Genomic DNA, 24,548 nt, shown 5'->3' on the forward strand with positions numbered 1-24,548 from the left:
CCTCAATAAACAGGTAAAGAATGACTGAGGAATACACCCACCATCAGCCTTAATCCTTGGCATGCACACATGCACAAACACACATGCAGATCCATACACATTTAAACAAACATGCATGTACACATACATGCACATACCACACATACACATTCATACAAAAGTTTTAAAAAGCAAAACCTTGAGGTGCATATGGAAAATAGTCAGAGGGTTCTAGCCCCGGTAACCAACAGTACACATCTGACACAAAGTGATGAACCAGCCTGCCGCCATCTTAGGCTTAAAAGCCATCTTATAGTAAAGACAAACTAGATTCACTCCTGTTTATAATTAAATATGTCTCTCAAGGATAAGCCCATGACCCATAAGTAACCTTAACTACAAATGAGTTTTGTACTGCCTTTTCCAAGAAACAGCAACCACACCTTTGTTTCAAAAGGTTATCATAACCATCTATTGTTATGACCACTTACAACCATGTCTTTGTTTCAGGAGGCCATGACTAGTTTGTTGTTTTTATGTTCTGCTCCTACAGCCCCACCTACTTGCCTGCCAAATCCCCCCTTTCAAAACCTCCTGCTGCTGGGCAGTGGTGGCACACACCTTTAATCCCAGCACTTGGGAGGCAGAGGCAGGCAGATTTCTGAGTTTGAGGCCAGCCTGGTCTACAGAGTGAGTTCCAGGACAGCCAGGGCTACACAGAGAAACCCTGTCTCGAAAAACAAAAAACAAAATGTCAAAATCTCCTGCTACCGAATCCTAAAAACCCTTACCTTACCCATGTCCAGTGCTGATCTCTTGAACCCTACCTTTAAGGAGAGACAGCCCATGTACATGGATAATACAAGCTTGCTTTAATTAATTTGGCGATGTGATTTGGGGCAGTGGTCTTTCTCCTTGCATCTGAGGGATTAACAAGAGACACAAACATACTCCATCCCAGGTCCAGCCCAGTAAACACGGGACTTTTTTACTAAAGCTTTTTGCATATGTTAATTAAAATAATTAATGGTTTCATTATGATATTTCATACATGTACATGATGTTCATCGTATTCACCCTTTCTTGTCCCCTCCCCCCTCACAGATCTGCTTCCTCTTTCTAATTACTCTCTCTCCTACTTTCATGTCTTGGTGTATAACAATGGATTTCATGAGGGTTGCTTACAGGAGGATGGGTGGGGGTTATTTAAAGGAGCACAGGCATCATCTCAGCGGCTACACTACTGAGGGAAAACGTCGCTCTCTCTCTCCCCAACATCCATTAACTTGTCCATAGAGTCTCCCAGAGGGGTGAGGCCTCCTGAGGACCTCCCTGCTCCAGACAGATGTTGACCAACCCAATGCATCTGGCCAGGAGTCACAGCTGCTGTGTGGCACCGACTTTACCCCTTAGCGTAGCGATGCAACAGAGAGCACCGTTGTCTTGATGACTGGATCACCAGCTAGTCAATCACCACCATTATCTTTACACCCTGTTTCACAGCCTTGAACTGGCCATGCATTGTTCCTTATACCTTATATTGGTGGGCTGTGGGTTAGTCCCTTCCACAGCTAACATCGTGTCTAACATGACCAGAACAACAGTCTGGTCTAAGAAAGAGTTCTCTTTCTCCTGGGGCACAACTAAGGTTGGTAAGAGTTTCACCAAAGTCCCAGGAGTTCTGTCCTTAACAATGAAAGAGAAGCAAAGCACCCAGCTGGGGACCCTGGTGTTTTCCTGGCTCTGAACTAAGACTCAGATCAGAACTTTCACATTTGTCTTCTTGCTCTGGGGCTTCTGGTTTTGACCAGTGTTGGTCCACAAGCAGTCTTGCTTGTTCAACTATCTAAGAGCAAAGCTCGGGTCTTCGGCCTTAGTAACTGTATCAACCATAGAGATCTGCCTGCCTCTGCCTCCCAAGTGTTGGGGTTAACAATCCAGGCCACCGCATCCATGGAACCAATGCTTTCTATTAAACTTCTTTACACATACCCTCACACTCCAGGTTCTACTTCCCTGGAGAACTCTGACTAATCCTGGGGATGAGTGTTTTTAAAAGAACCAACTAAGCCAAGTGGTGGTGGCACTGGTGGCAGCAGCAGCAGTAGCTGCGGCGTGTGCCTTTCATCCCAGCACTCAGGACATGGAGGCAAGTGGATCTCTGAGTTTGAGGTCAGCCTGGTCTACACAACAAGTTTCAGGACAGCCACAGCTACACAGAGAAACCTTGTCTCAGAAAATAAAATTAAAAAAAAAAAACTAAACAAAACAAAAAAAACCCAACTAAGTTCAACCAAAGTGTGGTTTGAGATGTCTCAGGAAATTTGATTAAAGATGGAAATTGTGAGATATAAATAAGATAATCTGTAAGGCTTATGGATTAATTGAAAGTTGACCATAAACCAAGTAAAATAATATCCTTATACAGATATTCCTGAGTGTATTAGGTAATATTTGTAGACAGACTTTTAGGCTTAAAGACATGAGATAGTTAAACATATTACTCTAACCTACTGAATAGTAACTAAAACACTAGTAATGGTGAATATTATTTTAACACCCAAAGCCCCTTGGGATTGCTTTTTAGAAAACTTCTCAGACAATTAATGAGATGGCTCAAGTGGTAAAGTGACACCACAAAAGCACACAGACTTGGGCTCAATCCTCAGCACCCACTTAAAAAAACTGGTTGTTAATGGTGTATGCTTGTAATCCCAGCACTGGAGAGACAGCAGCAGGCAGATCCCTGGGGCTCACTTGACCAGGCAGGTTAGCTTAATTGCTGAACCCCAGGTGCCAGCGAGATACCCTATCTCCAAAAATTGGTCAGCTGGCTCCTGAGAGACAACATCCAAGTTCACCTCTGGCCTTTAAACGAATGAGCACACACATGTGGATCCACGCATCTACCATTTGCTGGTGTGCCTTCTGGTAAGTATTTCTTACTTAACTCTCATCTAGTCTACACAGCACTTCTTGCAGGCCTCACAAGCTCACTTGACCTTCGGAATGCAGCAGTCACTGGCAGCAAACTCCAGACCTCAAGCAAGCTATGCTCTCTCCTCCCAGCGTACTGCACAGATACTTATTCTGAGCTGACATAAACCCGGACCAACAGGTCTCTATCTTAGCTCCGATGGGCGGCGCCACGACACAGTTGAATTGGATAGCAAAGTCCTAAAGCTGCTCCTCCTCCCTTTGAATAAGAGAGCTGACTCCAGTGAGGCGGCAGCCAGGACCAGAGCAGAAGCACGGCTCCAAGCCCCGCCCACAAAGGCCCGTTCCGCCCACAAAGGCCCCGCCCCCGAAGGCTCCAGACCGGCGTGCTTTGCGCCTGCCCAGTCCAGTGCGCGAGCGGCGTGTTCCAAGGTTGCTGAAGAGGTAAGCTCTCGCTCTTGGCTGTTCTCCCGTGTCTTCCGGGTTCAGTCACGTTCCGGTTGTTGGAAGCAGCCCGATGTGTGTCAGGGTGGAATCACGTTGGGAACTCTTCTAAAACCAGAATCCTACACCCGCTTCTATGCCAACTGCGAGACCCAGAGGCCGACCCAGGAGAGATTTTTTGCTTCCCTCCCAAGGACCCTGCCTTTTCTAGCCTGAGTTTCCTCTTGGAAAGAGTGGGTTAATTATGTGATGCAGTATATTAAATTTTGTTTGCAGTAGTATATTGCTAATCAAACGCTTCGTGGAGATAGGAGTAAAGTGAAATTTATCCAAAGTTGAGTAACAGTCATAATTAGTGACATAATGATCACAGATGAAATAAGGTGCCCAGACTATTCAGAAGTGCGCCTGTGAGACCTTGTCTCAAAGAAAAAACCACCAGCAACAAAACAGTATTAACTATGATAATTAGTGAGGTTGATGGTCTACGTGTGTATATGTAATAGATAACTTTTTTTTTTTTTTTAAGATTTTTCGAGACAGGGTTTCTCTGTTTAGTCCTGACTGCCCTGGAACTCACTTTGTAGACCAGGCTGGCCTCGAACTCTGAAATCCACCTGCCTCTGTCTCCCAAGTGCTGGGATTAAAGGCGTGCACCACCACTGCCCGGCATATATAACATTTTTAGACCCCTAACAGCCTGTGATCAAATACTGAGCCTCTACTCTCAGTGGCTAGCATAACAAGCAAAGAGCCAGTAGTTTATTTTTCCTTAGTTCCAGATGCTGGAGATCCGAGACTGGTGCAGCCAGGCTTGGTTCCCTGGGCCTTTTTGCTTGGCTAACAAATGGCCATCTTTCACCCCCATTTCCTGTGGCATTTTCTCTGTATGCGTCCTAATCTGAGATGGAAAGCAGTGAGATTTGACTGTTGCCATTCCAAGAACCTTCCAGTCCCATTTCCCTCATAGACCTAAGGTCCAAATACAGCCACCTCCTAAGATGGTGAAAATATGGCTTCGACCGTGGGAGCTTGGTAGAGGACATTATTCAGCATGTGACGCTGCCACCTGGGGTTTTAGTCAATAAACCTGTCCAGCTGTATCCCTTTTCACAGCTGAAGACCAACTTTTGTGTTATGGGTTCTGGAGTGAGAAGGATTTTGTTGTTGTTGTTGTTGTTTTAGACTGACTGCATCCAGTGGATCAATCACCTGTGTCCTCAGACTATATTTGGTGATACCACCAGCTACATATCAAAAATGTTTCGGAAGGAACATTTTTATCTGTACTGAATATGGCTTTATTTTCTGGCTTTACTCCCTAAGCAATATAGCATCACAGCTACCTATGTATCGTTTGCATTGTAATAGGTACTGTAAGGTACTGTGAGTAACGCACAGGTGACTTAGAATATAGGTAATACTATAATAACAAATACTAAGCCTTGTAAGAGATGAGCATGTGAAGGTCTTAGAATGTTTGTATCTTGACTCTAATCCTCTAAGGATATGAACATTAGTGTTTATTTATGCACAAATGTGAGTGTGCGTGTTTAAATATTCCCTGTGTTTATTAGTCTTGCAGGTATTTCCTAGTACAGTTGGCTGTGTCCATGCATATTCAATCAGCCAAGGACTGAAAATATGCAAGCAAAATTGTGTCTGCTGAGCACGCAGACATTTCAGTAGAGTCTAGCTCTATGTAGTCTTATGCTGTAGTGGGTGTTATAAGTAGTATGGAGATAATTTAAAGTGTGTGAGAGGTGGGCATATGGACACGGGAGCTCATATGCAAACACTATGCTATTTATATAAAGCAGCTGATGGTCTTTGGATTTTGATATCTGCAGGGATCCTGGAAGCAGACCCTTGTAGCCACCAAGGGACAGCTGTATACGCAATGCTCTCGGAACTGTGACTAGCACACAGTAGGTACCTAAGTCAGTTAAGAGAGTTACTCTGAGATGAGTGGCGGTTGGAGTGAGGCTGTTGAATACTTAGTGCTGTGTGTAACCATGGCAATAAGTAATCACAGCTATTGCCACAGGATGTCCACCACACTGTGCTGTGTCTAGCTATGGCAATAAGTAATCACAGCCATTGTCTGAGGCTGTCCACCACTTCAAGACACTGAAACATCCTCTCTGTATTTACCTGTCACAGTGACTGCACACCTGGCTGCCTGATGGAGAGCTGATGCTGTGAAACCTGAGGCATCTGACCCTGGAGGGAACCCATACTCTCAGCCACAGTGCTGCGTCACTTCAGTTAAGAGCTGTGTGGCCCCGGAGCCTGTGTAGCCCGCAACCTGATAGAACCATCGGCTGACTTCTCTTATTCTTGGCCAAAGTATCAGCAGAGGCAGTACTCATGGCTGGTCCTCTGTGGAGGGTTGCAGCCTTTATACAGAGACACAGAACAGGCCTGTTGGTGGGTTCCTGTGCAGGCCTGTTTGGGGTTCAAATCTCATTTCACCTCTTCTCAGATCCCATAGTCCAGTGGCTCTACCAGTACTGGCCTCAGGGCCAGCCAGCTCCTCTTTCCCCTCAGCTGTGGAGCCTCTTCCAAGAGGTGCTAAAGGACATAGGTATCCCTTCAGGTCACTGCTACAAGCCTTTCACTGCCTTTACTTTTCAGCCTGTGAGTGCTGGCTTCCCACGGTTGCCTACTGGGGCTGTGGTGGGAATCCCTGCTATCTTCCTGGGTGGCCCTGTGATCAACATTGAACACACTGTGATCATACATGGGCAAAGAGTGGATTGGCAAAGCCCAGCAGGCACCAGGCTGAGAGATGCCCTGACTCTGTCTCACGATGCCCAGAAGTTTGCCTTGGCCAAGGAGGTGGTATACCTGGAGAGTGGTGTGGCTGCCCTACAGACCCTGCCAGCCCCAGCTTGCCTAGCAGGAACATGTGCAATAAGTGTGGGTGCCAAGCATGCCCTGGGGCTCTATGGAGGCCCCATGAGCTTGAGAGCTGCCTTCAACTTGGTGGCAATAGTGGTAGGCTATGTAGCCTATACCTTTTCCAAAGACTCCCTCACTGTTGCCCTGGAAGGCTGGCTGGACCGCCGCACAGCCTCTCTGTCTGCAACCTATGTCCAAGGTGGAGTGGAATTCTATGAGAAGATTCTGTCAGGCAACTTAGCCCTACGCAGTCTTTTGGGCAGACAAGGGGAAAAGCTGTACACACCGAGTGGAAACGTCGTCCCCAGACACTGGTTCCGCATCAACCATTTGCCCTACACCACCCGCCGGGACTCTCTACAACAGATGTGGAGGGCGACAGTCAGCCCAGGCCGCTTCTGAGAATCCCGGCAACAGGGCAGTCCTGGCTCACATAGGCACTGCCTCGTAATGAACTCGGGAGGAATCTCTTGGTGTGGTTGCATCCACCGCCCAGGGTCAGAAGAGTGACCATCTTTGGAGTTAAACAACTCAACTCTGTCCTTGCCATGAGTAGACTCTGTCTGACGTGAGTCCCTATATGAATCTTGAGTCTTGTTTACCTCAACTGTGAAGTGGAAAGGACTGACTGTAGGGTTGCATGAGATTGTGAGCCTGCGGGCCTACTAGGAAGCAGCATAAATAAACAGGGCTTCCTTCATGACCTTGAATTCCAATGGGCTGTGGAAGTCAAACCATGAGTCACCACCAGATGTGTTTCTGATATATCGACCCTTTCTTTCCTACAGTAGAGAACTGCCCCAATCTACCGGATGTCATATAGCTAATTTATTCCTTACCTTTAATCCTTGGACAAGAGACTTAGCAGGGTAAGGTGAGGAGACCTGTGATCACAGAGCCAAGCCTAACTTGAACATTCACATTATCTTCTCCTTGGAAATGATCTCTTCCCTGGGGCATTCTTTAAGGATGCCTGTGTAAAGGGGAAAAGATTAGGCCACACGGTAGGAAGGGTGCTCTGTGGTAACTGGTAGAAACACCTTAAAAGGAGGGTGAGTAGGCAGGCTGAAGAATGACAGGGTGGAACACCAGTGGCTTCTTGCTCAGACTTCGTTTATGGTCTAGAGCTGCCAGACACAGGTCCTTCCCCAGGGCGTGGCAGGCTGAGCTCTTGAAGACAAGGGACTCTAGAACAGCATACAATATGGGCCTGATAAGTGGATGGTGTTCTAGCTTTCTCTTCTGTTGATGTGATGAAAATACTGGGACCAGAAGCAACTCCAGTAGGAGAGGTTTACACTTCCAGGTCAGAATCCATCTTTGAGGTAAGTCAGAGCAGGAACTCATGTCAGCCCTAGAGGCAGGAACCATAGAAGAATGCTGCCTTCTGGGTGACTGACACACAGGCTCTGCTTACCTAGCTTTTTTATACAAACGAAGACTACCTGCCTATGGATGGTACCATCTACAATTGGTCTCTCCATCGTTAACAGTGGAGATAAACCCCCATAGACACACAGAGACGAATCTGATCCAGGCAATTCTTCAACTGAGGCTTTCCCTTCTCCTGACTGTAGGCTTTGTCAAGTTGACAAATCTAACCAGGACAGATGGATAAAGTAGTTACTGGATGAATGGTTCTCCATCCTGACTAACAACACTCCACAGACTCTGGGGCATCTCTCAGTCACTGCTGTTGCTGTATGCTAGCTAAAGGCCAAAAGGCCACATCAACACCCAGATGGAAAAAGCTGGACACCATGGACTCCATCTTGGCACTTAATGCTCTAACACTACACCATCTACTCTTAATCTTTCCAGGAACCAAGATGATGGCAACAGGCCTCTCTACTTACTTGCTCAAGTGCTAGGGTTTAAATGTGGAGGCTGTGTCCCCATTGTGGCAATGTTGAAAGTAGGGAAACCTTTGAGAGGTGAGGCCCGGTGGGAGGTGATGGGGCCTTTGGGGGTATCATCTTCAGGAAGGATTTGTGCTGGTCTTGCACAGTGAGCTCTGGCAGGCACAAGTAACTAAGGCTTTGGTTTGCTTTAGGTTTTGAGATGAGGTCTCACTGTGTTGCTCAGGGTGCTCTCAAACTCATGGGTTCAAGGGGTCTTGCCAGCTCAGCTTCCTGAGTAGCAGACGCTGCAGATGCACCACCACACCTAGCACAGGTTGTTAGAATAGGAGCAAGACCAATGCAGAGTGTAGTGGTACACATCTGGAATCACAGCATTTGAGAGGTTTGAGCAGGAGGGTTACTAGTTTGAGGCCAGCCTGTGCTACATAGTGAAACCCTGTCTCAGAATAATAAAAAACATGGCATGGTGCCTCACACCTGTGATCCCCAACAGTTGTCAGTCAGGTTGAAGCAGGGGGGTTAGAGGCTAACATGAGTTATGTAGTGGTGAATTCCAGGCAAGACTGAGCTAGGCCGGGACCCTATCCAAAGAGCAAGTCCTTCCCCCATGGCTTCCTGATGTGCACTCTTCTGTGACACCTTGCTCAAGGTACCACCAGAGATGAGCAGAAAGAAGCAGGTGATATTTTCCTGAACCTCCAGAAGTATGAGCTAAATAAACCTTTTTAAAAAAAAAAAAAAAGATTAAGCCTTAAGTTTCTTCTTGTAACAGCTGAAAACACCAATACAGGAAGCTAGCGCTGGGGTAGGAGAGGAAACTAGTCCCTGAAATAGCTCCTTATTTCTCTCTCCTGCTCCTGGTCAAAATCATAGAATTTCCCATGTGTTTTACATGGCTCCCTGCTTCCAGAGCCTTAGCTAATGAGCTCTCTCTCTCCCTCTCTCTCTCTCTCTCTCTCTCTCTCTCTCTCTCTCTCTCTCTGTGTGTGTGTGTGTGTGTGTGTGTGTGTGTGTGTGTGTGTGTGTTCATATTCAAAAGGGCCTGAACTTTACTTTCAAGGTGACAGATCCTGGCTTTCCAGCTTCATTCATCAGGTGTGGCCAACCCTTTATCTGGAAGCCATGAAAGCATCCTCAGACCTGCACTGGGAGCAGATTTTCCTGGCAGCTCTAGCTGTCCAGATCCATCCATTACCACATTCACACAAAGCTGTGCATGGCACAGTGACAGTGCCCCCTGAAGCAGCTTCCTCCAGTGAGGACTGTGGCTCTGAAACTCACCATGGGCCCAGGAAACCTTTCAGAGAACTCTGGTGTCTGGAGCTCTTCCTCTGTACTCTCTGGTGTCAGGACTTTTTAGAGCTGTGGAGATAGTTCAGTCAGTAGAGAGCTTGCTTTGCAAGTATGGGGACTGAAGTTTGATCTGAAAAAAACCCACATTAAAAAAAAGAAAGAAAGAAAAAGAGGCTAGGCTTCTAACTAGGGAGTCAAAGACAAGTGGATTCCTGAGGCTGGTTGACCAAGCACCCTAGTTTGTTTAGTGATTTCTAACAAAAGAAAGACAGATTCTCAAAAAGCATGATTAAGGATAAAGTCAGATTAAAGTCACTTGCCACCAAACCTGACAGCCTAACACACATGAAGAGAACCAACTCACAGAGCTGTCCTCTGACCTTACCTGTGTAATCACACACACACACAAATAAATAAAATATAATTTAAAAGCTTTTTTTAAAAAAAAAAAAATGGTAGCAGGGCTGGAGAGATGGCTCAGTGATTAAAATCACTTGCTGCTTTTCCAAAGGTCCCAAGTTCAGTTCCCAGCATCCACAGTGAGCAGCTCACAACCACCAATAACTCCAGCTCCAGGGGATTCAACACCTTTTGACCTCCTTGGGCACCCACGTACTTGTGGCATACATAAGAGCAAAAGTTAAAAATATATGTAGTGACTAAAGATGTGCTCCACCCCATCCACACCTCCCTCCTCTCCTGTCTCTTCCCCCTTGGTCATTCAGAGGCCTTCTACCTCATGTTCTCCTATGTGGTTGTCTAATTTCAAGGGACCTTAACCAACACTGCTGCTCCATCATCCAGGCAGACATATGAGCTCCTTGGGCTGCACCCATGCCCTCAGGGAACTCTCAATCCTACACCAACACCTGATTGACAACTTATGAGACCAGAACATGGGAGATGCTTGAAGGAGCACAGAAGACAGGGTCTAATTTAGCTTGGGTTGAAAGGGCAGAGGGGACTTCCAAGAAGATATGCCCTGCTCCCTTTTTGGACTGTGGGTCAATCCAAAGGGTTGACCCACATAAGAATGTCATGTTGTACGTGACACTTGTTATATGCTATGTGTTTTGCATACATTAGCTTATGTGATTCCTACAATATTCATGTAACTCTGTTGTAGTCTGAATATTGTGTCACCCCCAAACTCATGCACTGAAACCTTTGCCTCTGTCTGGTAATATTAAATGGTAGGCCACCAAGGAGGTGTCCTGATTTGCTTCTTCGTTGCTGTGACCACACACTGACCAAAAGCAGCTTGGGGAGGAATGCATGTATCTGGCTTACGGGTAACATACAGTCCATCATGAAGGAGAGCCAAGACAGGATCAAGGCAGGAACCTGAAGGCAGGAATTGGAAGCCAAGACCATGGAGGAATGCTAGTTAATGGCTTGCTTCCAGGCTCACACTCAGCCACCATTCTTATATAACTCAGGACCACCCACCCAAGAGTGACATGACCCATAGTCACTTCATTAATTAGCAATTTTTTTAAAATGCCCCCACAGACACACCCACAGGCCAATCTGATAGAGTCAATTCTTCAACTTATGTTTCCTCTTCTAAGGTGTCTTTAGTTTTTATTGAGTTGACAAAACCATCACAGGAAATGATTAGACATGAAGGCAGACTGGAGTTTAGGGCCTTATAAAATGACCAAAGGAGCCCATGTAGGGGCACATAGGAGATACCATGTATGAATAGCAGGCTCTCCAGACACATCAAATCTGCCTGCACCTTGACCTTGGACCTCTTAGCCTCTAGACGGTGGAGCCATACATTTCTACTTAGTCATTTTAATTAGTCCATACAAAGCAGGTCAAATGTACTAAGACACCTCTGCTTACACAAGACATCAAGGAGGAAGAAGGCTGAGTGGGTTTCACCAGCCAGTGTGTGCAGTTTGGTCCCAAATGGTCCATCTCAGTACTGTTACCAGAGGGGCCAGTTTTATCCAAAGACCCTGGACAAGAGCCACCAGTGAGGTGGTTCTTGTGCTTTTGTGTCAGTTTAAGTCCAAGCAAGAGACTGACCCCACAGTGACTTGAACAGGGAACGTACACCGTAAAGAATTTTTTTCTTCCAATGTCCTTATGTAGGCCTCCAGCAGAAGGTGTGGCTCAGATTAAAGGTGTGTACCACCACACCTGGATCTAAATCTTGCTTTGTTCTGGGCTGACCTTGAACTCAGAGATCTGCTTGCCTCAGTCTCCTGGAATTAAAGGTGTGTACAACCTTGTCTGGGCCTAAGATGTTTTCATGGCCACTATGTCTCGAGATCCAGTCAGAAACCTGTCTTGCATCCTGAAGATCTGGATCTCAGGTGTGCCCTCCTGATTCTGGATTGTAGTCCATTCCAGATGTAATCAAGTTGACAACCAGGAATAGCCATCACAACAGGAAGCTCCTGAGCTGGTTCATGGCAGAGCTAAACCCAGCAGGTGGGATGCCCCTGCTAACTCTGTCCTTGTGAGCACTGTCCAGGTCCAAGAATCCATGTCTCTGTCAAATTGGTAAGGCAGAGAAGAACGGGAGCAAGGGTCCTGGAGGGTCCTAAAGAAAAGGTCTACAGGTACTGCTCTAGGCAGCCTTTGGCCTTGAAGCCAGTCAGCCGGAATTAAGGTACAAGTTCTAGGGCCCAGAGAGATGGCTCAGCAGTAAAGAGTGCTTGCTGCTCTTCTAGAAGATCTGAATTCAGTTCCCAGCATCCACATAAACTACGTACATGTAGCAGGATATTTCCCCCGATACATTTTACAATAAAGCTCGGTAATTTGGGAGGAGCTAATGGAGGAAGGAGCAAGGAGAGGAAGAAGAGGATCGAGGAGATGAAGGAGGGAGAAGGGGAAAGATATAGCAGCCACGGAGAACCACATATGGGTCCAGAACAATCCTGAGTAACGATTTATATCTTAAGGTTAGACATTGGGAAACAACTCTAATTGTGTGGGCAAGTTGTTAATTGAGCATTTCTAAATATATATAGCCTTTGGATAATAATTAAGGTTTAGCATCTCATTTCTACTGGGTACCGCATAGATGGCGGGTATTGTTTGGGGTTCAGCCAAGCATTGTGGAGACAGCATGGTGGATTGGCAGAGCCGGCCACCACGATGGCATCTCGTGGGTGCCAGGGCCATTGTTTCTGGCTGGCCATTTCTAACTGTGGCCCACGCGTGGCCTCTGGCCTCAAAACATGGCGGCAGAGCTAAGCAGAGCTGCCCCCGCTTAGACAGCCCAAACCTCAGCTTTTTAAAATATTACCCTCAACACTTACACAGTAATTCTAGGTAATTCTAGGTCCAGGGGATTTGACAATACCTCTGTTGGCTTCCTTGGGCACCAACAACACATATTTGGCATGTGCATAAGTACACACAAACACACACACACCATAACACACATATACTACACACAAAAACGAAACATTTGCCTCTGCAGCTTGACATTCTGGGCTTGTTGATCTCTCCGTGCCTCAGTTTCCCTCATGTGAAAGTAGGGGAAATGGTGGCAATGCCCACCCCTTTCCTATCACAAGTTTTATTTTTATTCATAAAACCCCTTCCACAGTGCCTGGCCCAGAGTTGAAACCTGAGGCTGAATATCATTTTTTTCCTGTCATTACTGAAGGCACAGTTGTCAGGAAGTGGCTAAATCCGAGCTAGCCTGGCATGGCACTTATAGAATCTTCTCTGGTGACTATGATAATAAGTCAGGAGTGGCAGCCATGCCCTAAAGGACATTCCAAAACTGCAGTAAAGCATCTAGAGTGTGTGTGTGTGTGTGTGTGCGTGTATGCATGTGTATTGTAGTGTGGTATATTTCTTAGTGTGGATATGTACATATGGACATGAGGGTGCATGTGAACATGTGTGTGCATTATGTGGAGTATGGACAATAATGTCAGTTGTTTTTTCCTGATCTCTTTGTCTTTATTTTTTGAAATAGGATCTCTCACTGAACCTGAAACTTACCCACTCAGATAGGCTGGCTGGACAATGAGCACCACAGATTTGCCTGTGCCCATGGGGCTATACCCAAGCCCACTGCCATATTCAGCATTTTAAAAATTATTTATTCATTGTATATGAATGTTTGCCTACATGTATGTATGTGCACCACATGCACGCCTGGTCCTGTGGAGGCCAATAGAAGATGTTGGATCTCCTGGAACTGGAGCTATGGATGGTTGTGAACTGCCATGTAGGTGCTAGGAACTGTAGCAGGGTCCTCTGTAAGAGTAGCCAGTGCTGTTACCTCCTGGGTCATGTCTCCACTCGCACGCTCAGCATTTTCTATGTGGATTGTGGACATCTAAACTCAGGCCCTCACACTTGGATAGCAGACACATTACTGGCTGTTCATCTCTCTAATTCATTTATGTATATTCAGCTTCATCCCAGCCTGGCACCTTAGAAAAGCAGCAGTGGGCAGCACTGACCTCTTCCTGTTCCTGCTCCTGCCCCTGACATCAGTGTTCAGAAAGCATTTGCTGAATGAGTCTGCGAGAGTAGAAGCAGCATCCGGAAGGAAGGCGTATCGTAGCTCATACCTTTGGATTGTTTTCAGCCCACTGTGACTGAAGGCGTGTTGGAGAAGCTCAGTCCACGGTTCCAGTAGTGGCTGCTCACTTCACTGTGGATATGCTGGTCAATTCTGACAATCCAGAATCACCGAGGAAGAGAGTATCAACTGAGTTGTCTAGATCAGGTTGCCCTGAAAGCATGGCTGTGGGGGCGTGTCTTGATTGCTAATTGATTTAGAAAGGCCCAGTACCATTCCCTAAAGAGTTAAGAAAGCCAGCTGACAGCAAACAAGGAAGCCTTAGGTTCCCTGTTTCCAACTGTGGCTGTGGTGTAACTGGCTGTGCAGTGGTTTGAATGACATGAACCCCATATTCTCAGGCATTTGAGTACTTGGTCCCTAGTTGGTGGCACTGTTTGGCTAGCTTGAAGAGGTGCAGCCTTGCTGAAGGAAGTATGTCACTGGAGGTGAGTGTATTTAGTCATGGTTCTCTAGAGTAATAGAACATAAAGAATGAATGCACACACACACACACACATATATATTATATATATATATAATTTATTAATTAATAACTTACAGGCTGCAGTCCAGCTAGTCCAGTAATGGCTGGCTGTGAAAGGAAAGTCCAAGAATCTAGTAGTTGCTCAGACCATGAGACTGGATGTCTCCTCTGGTCTTCAGTATACTCTGGAATCCCAAGGAAGTAGGCTCCAATGCCAGTGAAGGAATGGATATGCTAGCAAGGTGAGGGCAAGCAGGCAAAGAGAAAAATGTTCCCTCTTCCATGTCCTTCCATAGGCGTCCAGCAGAAGGTGTGGCCCAGATTAGGCCTGGATTAAAAGTATGTCTTCCTACCTCAAAGAACCAGGTGAGAAGTGGACCTTCCACTTCAAATGAAGCAAAAACAAGACAAAACATCAAAAACAAAAACAAACAATAAACAAACAAATCAAACCAAACCACAGGTGTGCCCTTCATTTTTGGGCTTTAGTTCCAGATGTAGTCAAGTTCACAACCAAGAGTAGCCACAGTGGGCTTTGGGAGTTTGAGAACCACATGCCATTCCCAGTTCACCCCTCTGCTGTGTTTGGGGTTGAGTGTATGAGCCTCAGCTTCTGTTTCAGCTTGCATGCTTGCCTGCCCGCTGCCATGTCTCCTCACTGTGGCAGTGATAGATTCTTATCCCTCTGGAAGTGTAAATCCAAATAAATCTTCTCTTCTATCAGCTGCCTTGGTCACGGTGTTTTATCACAGTGATAGGAAAGTAACTAATGCAAGCTGTCTCTAGCTCATCCGTGACTTCCCTGCAGTGATGGGCTGTAGCCCAGGACTATAAGCCAACAACCCTACAAGATGCTCTGCTCAGGGCATTTTATTATAGCAACAGAAATGAAAATTGGAACTGTGGACCAGAAAACATCCCAACAGGAAGCAGACTGGATATAAACTTCAAAGGCTCACCCAGAGTGACAAAGTCCTGCCTGCTGAACCTCCATTCCTAAGGTTTCCGTCTCTCAAAATAGTCCCACTGGCTTGGGGCGGTTAAGACACAGTTTCAGATCCAAGTCACATCAGTATCTGGGCTGCAAGAGTCATTTCAGTGACCTTTCCCAGGGGCCATGCAGCAGAGAGGTTGCTGCAGCCAGACCTCTCAGGCCCAGCCTTGTACCCTCTGGATAAGGCGATTCAAAAGGGACCCATTGTCTCATGACCTTGCTTCTAGTGAATGCTGGAATCCTCTCTCAACCATCCTTCCTCAGGTCCAGACCTGACTGGTTGGCATCTTGCACACTGACTGTCCTGCCTGGTCCATGGGGGAAAGTGTTTTGGTAATAAACTCCGGATGTAGCCCCTGTAGGGGACATGTGTGCAAATGTCCTGGGCTATAGCCAACTCACAGGCTATGAGAGTTCCCAGGAGTTGGCCCAAACTACCTCACCCTGCCTCTGGTGCCCACTCCTGCTAACCCTGAGAAATTACTGTCTTCTCCACCTCCCAACTCCTGTTCTACCCATTTTGAATGGCCTCTGGGGCTGTCCCTGCCAACCTAATGAATGTCAGACACCATCTGTTGCCTAAGCCTGTGGCAGCTGTTGGGAACATGCTTGCATACATATGAATTGATTTTGTTTGGCCTTGTGATAAGGCCTTAAGATGAGCAAAAAAGGGGTTTGCTAAGTTAATCAGGGGTCACAAAAGCCTGAGGAAAACCTAACAACCCAGAGCAAGGCCTCAAGGGTTGGGGGATAGTGGGAGAGAGGTGGGGCTGAGACAACCAAGGAAACCCCGTCATTTGTGGCCTCAGAAGGAAGCTTTAAGTTGCAATCTTGGCTTCTGTGTGCCCATGTGTCTCTGACAAGGCCAAAGTTGAGGTGGCCCTCAGCAGAGGTGGCTCTTGATATTACATGGAGATGACTTTCCCTTCCCTTATTCTGCCCAACTCAACACTGGAGCTTATCCCAGGAACAGTATTATAGCTACCAAACCCGGAGCCAGGCTATTTCCTTATCTAATTGCCACAAAACTCTTCAAAGGAAATGCAGACATCTGGGCTAGGGACATAGCTCACTGACTAAAGCACTTGGTGTTCAATTCTGAGGACCTGAGTTTGATCCTCAGCACCTACATAAAAATGCTGGGTGTGGTAGTGTATACTCAGAACCCCATCCCTGAGGAGGTAGAGTCAAGCCATCCCTGGGGCCTTGCTGGTTGGAAAGCCAGCCTAGCTGATTGGAGGAGCACCACAAGTGAGAAGCGTTACCTCAGGAAACAACATGGAGGCTCCTGAGAAACAACACCAGAAGTTGCTCTTGTTAGGGGATTTTATTACAACAACAGAAATGAAACAGCAACAGTGGACTAGGAAACCCAGGAGAGCCCAGCAGGAAGCAGTCTGGGTGTAACCTTCAAAGACACACAGTGAGTGACCAACTCCTGCCATCTGGGCCTCCATTCCTAAGACTTCCACATGTACCTGCATATCTGCACATAGACGAGCCTCCACATGCACACACATACATATACATGCATATCTGCACACAGACAAGCACACACCTACATGTGCACACACAAAAGGAGGGTATTTCCCCTTGGATACAATGAAGAAGCAGCTCAGAGAGATTAAATAACTCCCCCATGTCACAATGTTGAAAAAGGGCTACGACATGGACCCATGGCAGCGTCATGCTGTTTCCCAGGAGAGAGGCTTCTGGTGACTGGGAATCCTGCCTAGGGCACTCAGAGAACGGACAGGAAGTAGCAGCATAGATGGAGTCTCCCAGGAGTCTTGAGGACATTTCAGTCAACTTTTCATCCCTAGGTCCAGCATGTCACTCCTGAAATCCATCCACAAAGAGAACAGTGGAGAGCAGAATTGGGTCAGCTTTAGCAAAAGCTCTGACCCACCTGGGACCTGAGTGCTGACATGTAGGTTCCCCCTTGAATAGCCTCAGCCCCAGGAAACTGCTGTTCTTATAGCTTCTCTCCTGGCACCCTGAAGTCTGAGAAGTCTGAGAGATCTGCCCTAAATAATCCCACATTGGGGGTAAACTGGCCTGGGGGATAAATGAAGGATCACTTTGACTGGAAGACTCAAGAGCCATGCCTCTGACAGGACCTCGGATACTGAGTTCCCAAGCCAGAGTACTGGAACACAGCCCACCATGAAAGGGGCACACGATGAGTATCACAGCTGAAACTTTGTGGTTCCAAAGTGCAGCATTTGGGAGCACTTGTCACCATGGTAATATGGGTCAACAGAGTGAGGTGGATCAAAGACACACCTCTATGCTGCTGACTTTGGAGATCTTTTCAGAACCTGCTTCTTGGTAAAACTGGGATTCTTGACTTCACTGCAGAAAAGAATTTCAGAGTGTACAGGTTGGTTTTGTGTCAAGTTGACACAAGCTTCAGTCATCAGAGAGGAAGGAGCCTCAGTTGAGGAAATGCCTCCATGAGATCTAGCTGTAGGCATTTTCTCAATTAGTGATCAATGGGAAAGGCCTAGCTTATTGTGGGTGGTTCCATCCCTGGGCTGGTGGTCCTGGTTCTATAAGAAAGCAGGCTGAGGTTCTATAAGAAAGCCATGGAGAGCAAGCCAGTAAGCAGCATCTCTCAATGGCTTCTGTATCAGCTCCTGCCTCCAGGTTCCTGCCCTGCTTGAGTTCCTGTCCTGACTTCCTCCAATGATGGACTATGATCTGGAAGTGTAGGCTGAATAAACTGTTTCCCTCTCAACTTGCTTTTGCCCATGCTGTTTTCTTCACAGAACTAGAAACCCTAAGACACAGGACAAGAAAGTGTGGATCAGAGCTAGAGTTTACCAGAAAGAACATGTAACATAGATTTAAGCACAAGCGTTAACAGGAAGTGGCTCAAGGAGAGGATAAGACATCCAAGTGCAGGCATGGGCTTCTCAAAGAAGACTTGAGCTGAAGCTTCGGGTCCTAACACTTTATCAGTTTGGTAGCTCTCCAGTTATTTCCCAAGGGGTTGCAAACACATTTTTCCTCCTCTTCCAAATATTTATTTGTATGAATGTATTTAAGTGGGCCCATACATGCCACATGCTTGCTGCCACATGTGAACGCCACAGTGCATATGTGGAGGTCAGAGGACATGTTCTGAGACTCAGTTCTCTCCTTCCACTATGTATGTTCTGGGACTTGAACTCAGGAGGTCAGGCATGGTGGCAAGACCTTTACTCCTAAGCAATCTTGCAGTTCTTTCCCCTTCTGTTTTGATAAAGATCACAGGGTGACTCTGGATGTGTTGTTCAAAGGGTTACAATGCAAGGTAAAACCATGGTTCATAGTGCGACACAAGAGGGTTGTGACATGCTTTTACTATAAGTTGAATTTCTGATGAGATTCCTAGAAAATCAAAGGTCTATAGCTGAGAATGGGGGAAAGTCTTTCATACATGGGTTGACAGCTCCCCACCGTCCTATGGTCTTCTCTGAAACTTCCCTATAGGAGAAGTAGCAGCTCTGTCAGCAGCCCTCACAGCAGATGTTGACTGACTCTCTGACAACAAGAGACTTTGACCAGACTCGAGAATGAGGAGTTTCCCCCATTTACACATGGGAACACGGAGGTACAAAGAGGGTAACATGCCCAGAGATCATGTTGCAGAGACAGATGTTTCTGTAGGAGTCCATGTTCCCACATTTTTCCCTACCCCAGGCAGCTGCTGCAGCATTTTCAAGAGCACCGCCACAGTTCTTAGCAGCATAGGAGACTCCTGCTCTAGGGAGGCTAGCCTTCAAATTTCTCAGCACGTGGACCTTCAGAGCCTAACACTAGCCGATATTGCAGAGCCTTTCCAAACTCATCAGGAAGCACTGAGCTGCAAAAACTATCTTCCTGGGATGGGAAGATGGCCCAGTGGTTAAAGCATTTGACTCAAGTTTGGATTCTCTAGAACCTGGGTAAATTCTGTGGGGACATGGAGGCTGCCTGTAGTTCCAGTCTTGGAAGGAGGAGATAGACGTCCCCAAAACAACCTGGGTATTGAGACTAGCCATATCAATGAACTCTGGGTTTGATTGAGAGACCCTACCTCAATGAATTACACAGAGGAGGGATGGAGAAGGATTCCTGGCATCAACCTCAGTCCTCCAACTGTACACATACACATTCAAACGTACACATGTGTTGTTATGCACATGCAAACATACCCACCATACACACACACACATACACACACACACACACACACACACACACACACACGGAAAATAAATTAAAAACCGCCTCTTTTGTGAGTATTTAAGAACATCATTGCTAGGAATTTGAGCACTGAGGGACTGAGAACGCTGATTCTTTTTTTCTAGCCCTCACCCCACCTTTCACACCCATGCCTTTGAGAAGCTGAAAGGCATGCGCAGATGTCAGGAGCTTCTCTCATCTGTGTGTTCACAGGCCCGCCCCTCCGTTCCCATGGCAGCCTGGCACATGCTGCCTGCACTTTCTTTCCCCCACACTGTAGTCTGTCTGGCAACTTGTCTGGCTCTCCCAACTGTGCTGTAAATGGCTGGCGGGCAGGGCCAGGCCATTTTTCCACACCTGGCTGGGCACCTGGCCCAACGTAGGTGCTCAGAGGCCTGTGAGTGGGGAAGGTGCCTGTGGGGAAAGACGGAGCAAGAGCAGAGGTAGGACACACTGTGAGGTGAGGCCTATGGACCAAGAGCGTTTCTTGAGCACCTGCTGTATGCAAGTCGCAGTGCAAAACTCTGAGGAGGCCAGCTTGTAAGACCCATACGCAGTTTCTAAACATTGAGTGTATTGGGTTTGTTTTTAAACTTAACAGCCCATGGATGAGGTAAGTTTGCACAAAGCTTGTGGGCTATAGAATATGTGAGTGGGATAGCAAAACAGCCAGTGGCCTTGGGCCATGAAGCTTGCTATGAGTAGGGGTTCTACCCTAGCTAGCTATATGGCCTTGATTTACACAGAGGCTGGCTCTATACCCACAGTTTGTAGTGTGCAAACTGTCTGCAGCCTAGCATTGCTTCCTTTATTGAGTAAGAAGTGTGTGGTGCCCCATTCTGCAGGTAGGCTCAGGCCTAGAGATAAATTAGACCAGGGGAAGGTAGCAGAGGCTATGACCATCTTATCTCAGTGTCCACAGAGCATCCAGCAGGGTTGGGCCCAGAAGGCATGTGTCAGAGTAAAGAATGGGGCTGCCTGCCATGGGGCAATGTCCAAAAAACCCAGCTGGGGAGTGGGCAGATGGTTTCACAGGTAAAAGCACTTGCTGCATGAGGATGAGAACCTGGGTTCAAATCCCCAGCCCCCATGTAAAAAGCTGGGAGTGGCAGCTGTAACTCCAGTGCTGTGGAGGGTGGAGACAGGAGGCTCTCTCTGGGTAAAACCAAAGCAATCCCAGCTGTGAAGATCAGAGTCGAACCAAGGTGTGGCCAGGTAGATGACTGCTGGTCACTGTCAGAGCACTGTGAGTCTTAAAAGGACTGGATCCGGGGAGAAACCCTGTTTACTAGTGTCACTTTGTCCTTGACTTCAGTGACCACAGGACATAGGCAGGGAGGTGGCACTTGACACAAAGCTGCTGTATCAATTATGTTCCGTATTGCTGTGACTAAACACCCGACAGCCTGACCAACAGCCTACAGGAAGAAGAGTCTGCTTTGACTTATAGGCTGTCTGCAGGCCATGGCATCAAGAGCATAAGGCAGCTGTCACATCTGGAATCATGAACCAGAGAGTGAACAGAAACTGGATCAGGTCATAAGGTCACAAGGCCAGGTGTCAGTGGCCCACTTCCTCCAGTAAGTCTCCAACCCACAAACATCTTAGTTTGGATTCCATTGCTGTGAAGAGACACCATGACCGTGGCAACTCTTAGAAAGGAAAACGTTTCACTGGGACTGGCTTACAGGTCAGAGGTTCAGTCCATTATTGTCGTGTCAGGAAACATGGCGGTGTGCAGACAGACATGGTTCTGGAGAAGGAGCTGAGAGTCGTGATCTGCAGGCAGCAGAAAGGAGACTGTGTGCCACACTGGGCGGAACTTAAGCAAAGGAGACCTCAAAGTCCACAGTGACACACTTCTTCCAACAAGGCCACATCTAACGGTGCCACTTCCTATGGACTGAGCATTCAAACACATGAGTCATGGGAGCCGTTCCTATTGCAGCCACCTCAGCCTTCCCAGACAGCACCACCAGATGGAGACCAGTGAGCTCACATTCAGACCACAGTACCTGCTGCCTCCAACACCAACACCTCACTGCTGGTGCCCATTCCTTGGCCATCCATGCACTGGGCTTTATTCTACACTTCAGAGAAACAGAACGATTAGGAATCATGGGCCAGCGAGATGGCTCAGTGGGTAAAGGTGCTTGCGGACAAGCCTGAAAACTTAAGTTTGATCCTTGGGACCCACATGGAGAAAGGAGAAAAACAGTTCCCACAGACCATCCTCTGACTTCATGTTTACATGCCTAAGGGCACAGGCGACTAATAAGGAGGAAGTAATGACAAAATGGGAAAGAACTGTAAGCCTGTTAGGGGACAGGGGACAGGAAATGCTGGGGGTATGGTCAACTATCTCCCTGAATAGGGCCGTAGAAGAAAGCTGATCCAGAGAAGGTAATGATGGCATGCAAAATGGGAGGAGCCAGGTAGAAACCTGAGAAAGTACGTTCTGGAAACATGGGCCTGGAACATGTTAGAGCAGGTAAAGGGTCTGAGAGTCATAGGAGCGTGTGGACCATGTTGGATGTTGTGAGGGCAGGGCTTGGGTCTAGTCTGAGAGTCATAGGAGCATGTGGACCATGTTGGATGTTGTGAGGGCAGAGCTTGGGTCTAGTCTTCCAGCAAGCCTGCTCATCTTCCTTCTGCTATGAAACAGTTTCTTTACTAGAGACACTTCCTTCCTTGCTTCCTTTGAGTTTTCTTTGTTTTATTTTTCAAGACAGGGTTTTTCTGTGTAGTCCTGACTATCCTGGAACTCACTCTGTAGACCAGGCAAGCCTCAAATGCAGAGATCCACCTGCCTCTGCCTTCGGAGAGCTGGGATTAAAGGCTGACGCCACCACTGCCTGGCTCAGAGTCTCTGGGACAATTTAGCTCCCCCTGTGCCTCATTGCTTCCTAGCAACCCAGAGGATGTACCGGAGGCTGTCAGGATTGTGTTGCCGCCCCACCTAGACAAGAAGGGGAGACATGTGGTGTCTTGTTGAGAAGATATCCTCAAGCGCTGCTCTCCCAACAGTGACCATCCCAGACTGGTTATTGACGAGATCAGAGGAAGCATGCCACCTTTTATTCCTCGTACCTCGTTGCCATCCTCAGCAGTTCTGTGGTGACAACAAAGACTTTGTTTTCCAGCTGGGAAAGCTCAGGTAAATTAGCTCTCTTACAGATGATCTCATGGAATAATTCCATACAGAATTGAGCGACTCTGGAGTTCACGGTCCAGCCTTCCTTTCTCAGCAGCTTTGCCTCTCTTATGATGTTCCTATCTCCATGTACCACCAAATGTAGGACATCCACCTCTCCTTTCTGCCTAGACAGCACGAACTGCTCACGGTCCATCCAGGTGCTCATGTCTTTAATAGCTCCTGCATCCTGACCTTTGATGCTGATACAGATTGGTCCTGTTCTTTTCTGTTCAGGTACCAAAAATGTATATGAACATTTCTTTGCTTCCTCCTTACCATCTGTGGCATGGGGATATTGAAGCTGTTTTTCTTAAACTGTCCTCCTTTGCAGTAGGGAGAGTATCCTACCTAGGGTCCAAAGAAAAGCCTTCACTTGAAATGAAGCTGTTCCATGGTATCTTTTAGAAAGCACGTGAGTGATGTTGAGGCCTACATAAAATGTTAAGGCCTAGGTATGTGTTAAGGCCTAGGTAACATTACTTGGCTAGCTGCCATTGTAAGGAAACTTTCTTATATGTTTCTGCTGTTACTAGGAAACTTTCTAATGTCGAGATTGATTACATGTTCTGTTATGTTCTGTGCCCTTGGAAAGCAATCATGATAGAAGTCAGAACTGTTTTGTATGGTTACCCAAAATAAGCATGGACCTGAACCAACAGTACTTCCTGCACCTGAATAAGGTTTTGTGGTATTTGCCTTTATAAGCTGCCCCTGGGATGGACCCCAACATAAGAGAGACACCTGCACCAATATAAGAAACTATTTGGAATAAGACTTCAATTTTGAGTAGTGGTTGAGTAAAGTTTAAGTTCCCAAGACCTCCCTGGGAACTGACGTCCTACTGGGTAGAAAGAGGCATGTACATGGGTAACTGACATCCTGGTTGGTAAGTTAAGAATGTTAGACAAGTCCCATCCTGGTAGACAAGTTAGGACATGAATATTAGACAAGGCTAGCCTCCAGCCACAGTGGACTACCCCAACCAATGGGAGCAGGATAAGTGTACGACATGTTCCTAAGGAGACCCCCTATCCCTAAATCCTGATTGGTGAAATAACTTGGAACAGATATTTGTGGGACTTAAAAACCTTGTAGGACCTTAACTTGGCATCAGGATTCAGTTCCCAAATCTGGACCATGCCCCTGGTCGACCAGTCCTGGGGCATATGCTCAATAAACTCTCCCTGTCTGACTGAGATCAGTGTTTGTATTGTTTGTTAGGCGACTCCTGGACCCCAACAAGTGAAGGGAAAGCGTAAAATGAATTAATATTAATTTACCTGCCGATCAAAATTACATTGAGATTCCATCTTATCCCTGTTAGAATGGCTGTCATCAAAAACATAACAAATGCTGGCAATGACGGGGTAGAGGTACCTTTTATGCATAGCTAGTGGGAATATAAACTAGCTTAGCCACAGTGGAAATCAATATGGAGGTTCCTCGAACAAGAAATAGAAGTGCATATGGTTGAGCTATTTCCCCTTCTGGAAATAGAGCTGAAGGCCTCTAAGTCACCAGACTTCAGAGACACTTGCTCACCCTTGTTTGTTGCAACCTTATTCACCACAGCAAAGTTATGAGATGAGCCCAGGGTGTCTGTCCATCAAGAGAAGAATAGATGGGGGACATGTTTCTATGGGAAGCAGCCAGCAGGGTGCAATGCTTCTGACCACAGCTAGACCTTACTGGCT

General features: G+C 46.9%; 1 protein-coding gene and 1 pseudogene across 1 annotated transcript; one reads left to right on the forward strand and one right to left on the reverse strand.

Moving 5' to 3' along the window:
• The first annotated feature begins 3,331 nt into the window (after positions 1-3,331).
• Positions 3,332-6,974, forward strand: Tmem177 (transmembrane protein 177). Its single transcript, XM_028771506.1, has 2 exons — positions 3,332-3,360; positions 5,524-6,974. The coding sequence occupies exon 2, from the start codon at positions 5,731-5,733 to the stop codon at positions 6,664-6,666; it is 936 nt and encodes a 311-aa protein (XP_028627339.1). The 5' UTR covers positions 3,332-3,360; positions 5,524-5,730; the 3' UTR covers positions 6,667-6,974.
• A 15,643-nt stretch (positions 6,975-22,617) lies between these two features.
• Positions 22,618-24,242, reverse strand: LOC114624578 (annotated as a pseudogene).
• Positions 24,243-24,548: the final 306 nt, after the last annotated feature.

The sequence above is a fragment of the Grammomys surdaster genome, unplaced genomic scaffold, assembly GCF_004785775.1.
Source record: "Grammomys surdaster isolate TR1022 unplaced genomic scaffold, NIH_TR_1.0 208, whole genome shotgun sequence".
NCBI lineage: Eukaryota > Metazoa > Chordata > Mammalia > Rodentia > Muridae > Grammomys > Grammomys surdaster.

Coding starts and splice junctions, on each gene's coding strand:
- Tmem177 (XM_028771506.1), top strand. CDS start 5,731: ATGGCTGGTCCTCTGTGGAGGGTTGCAGCCTTTATACAGAGACACAGA.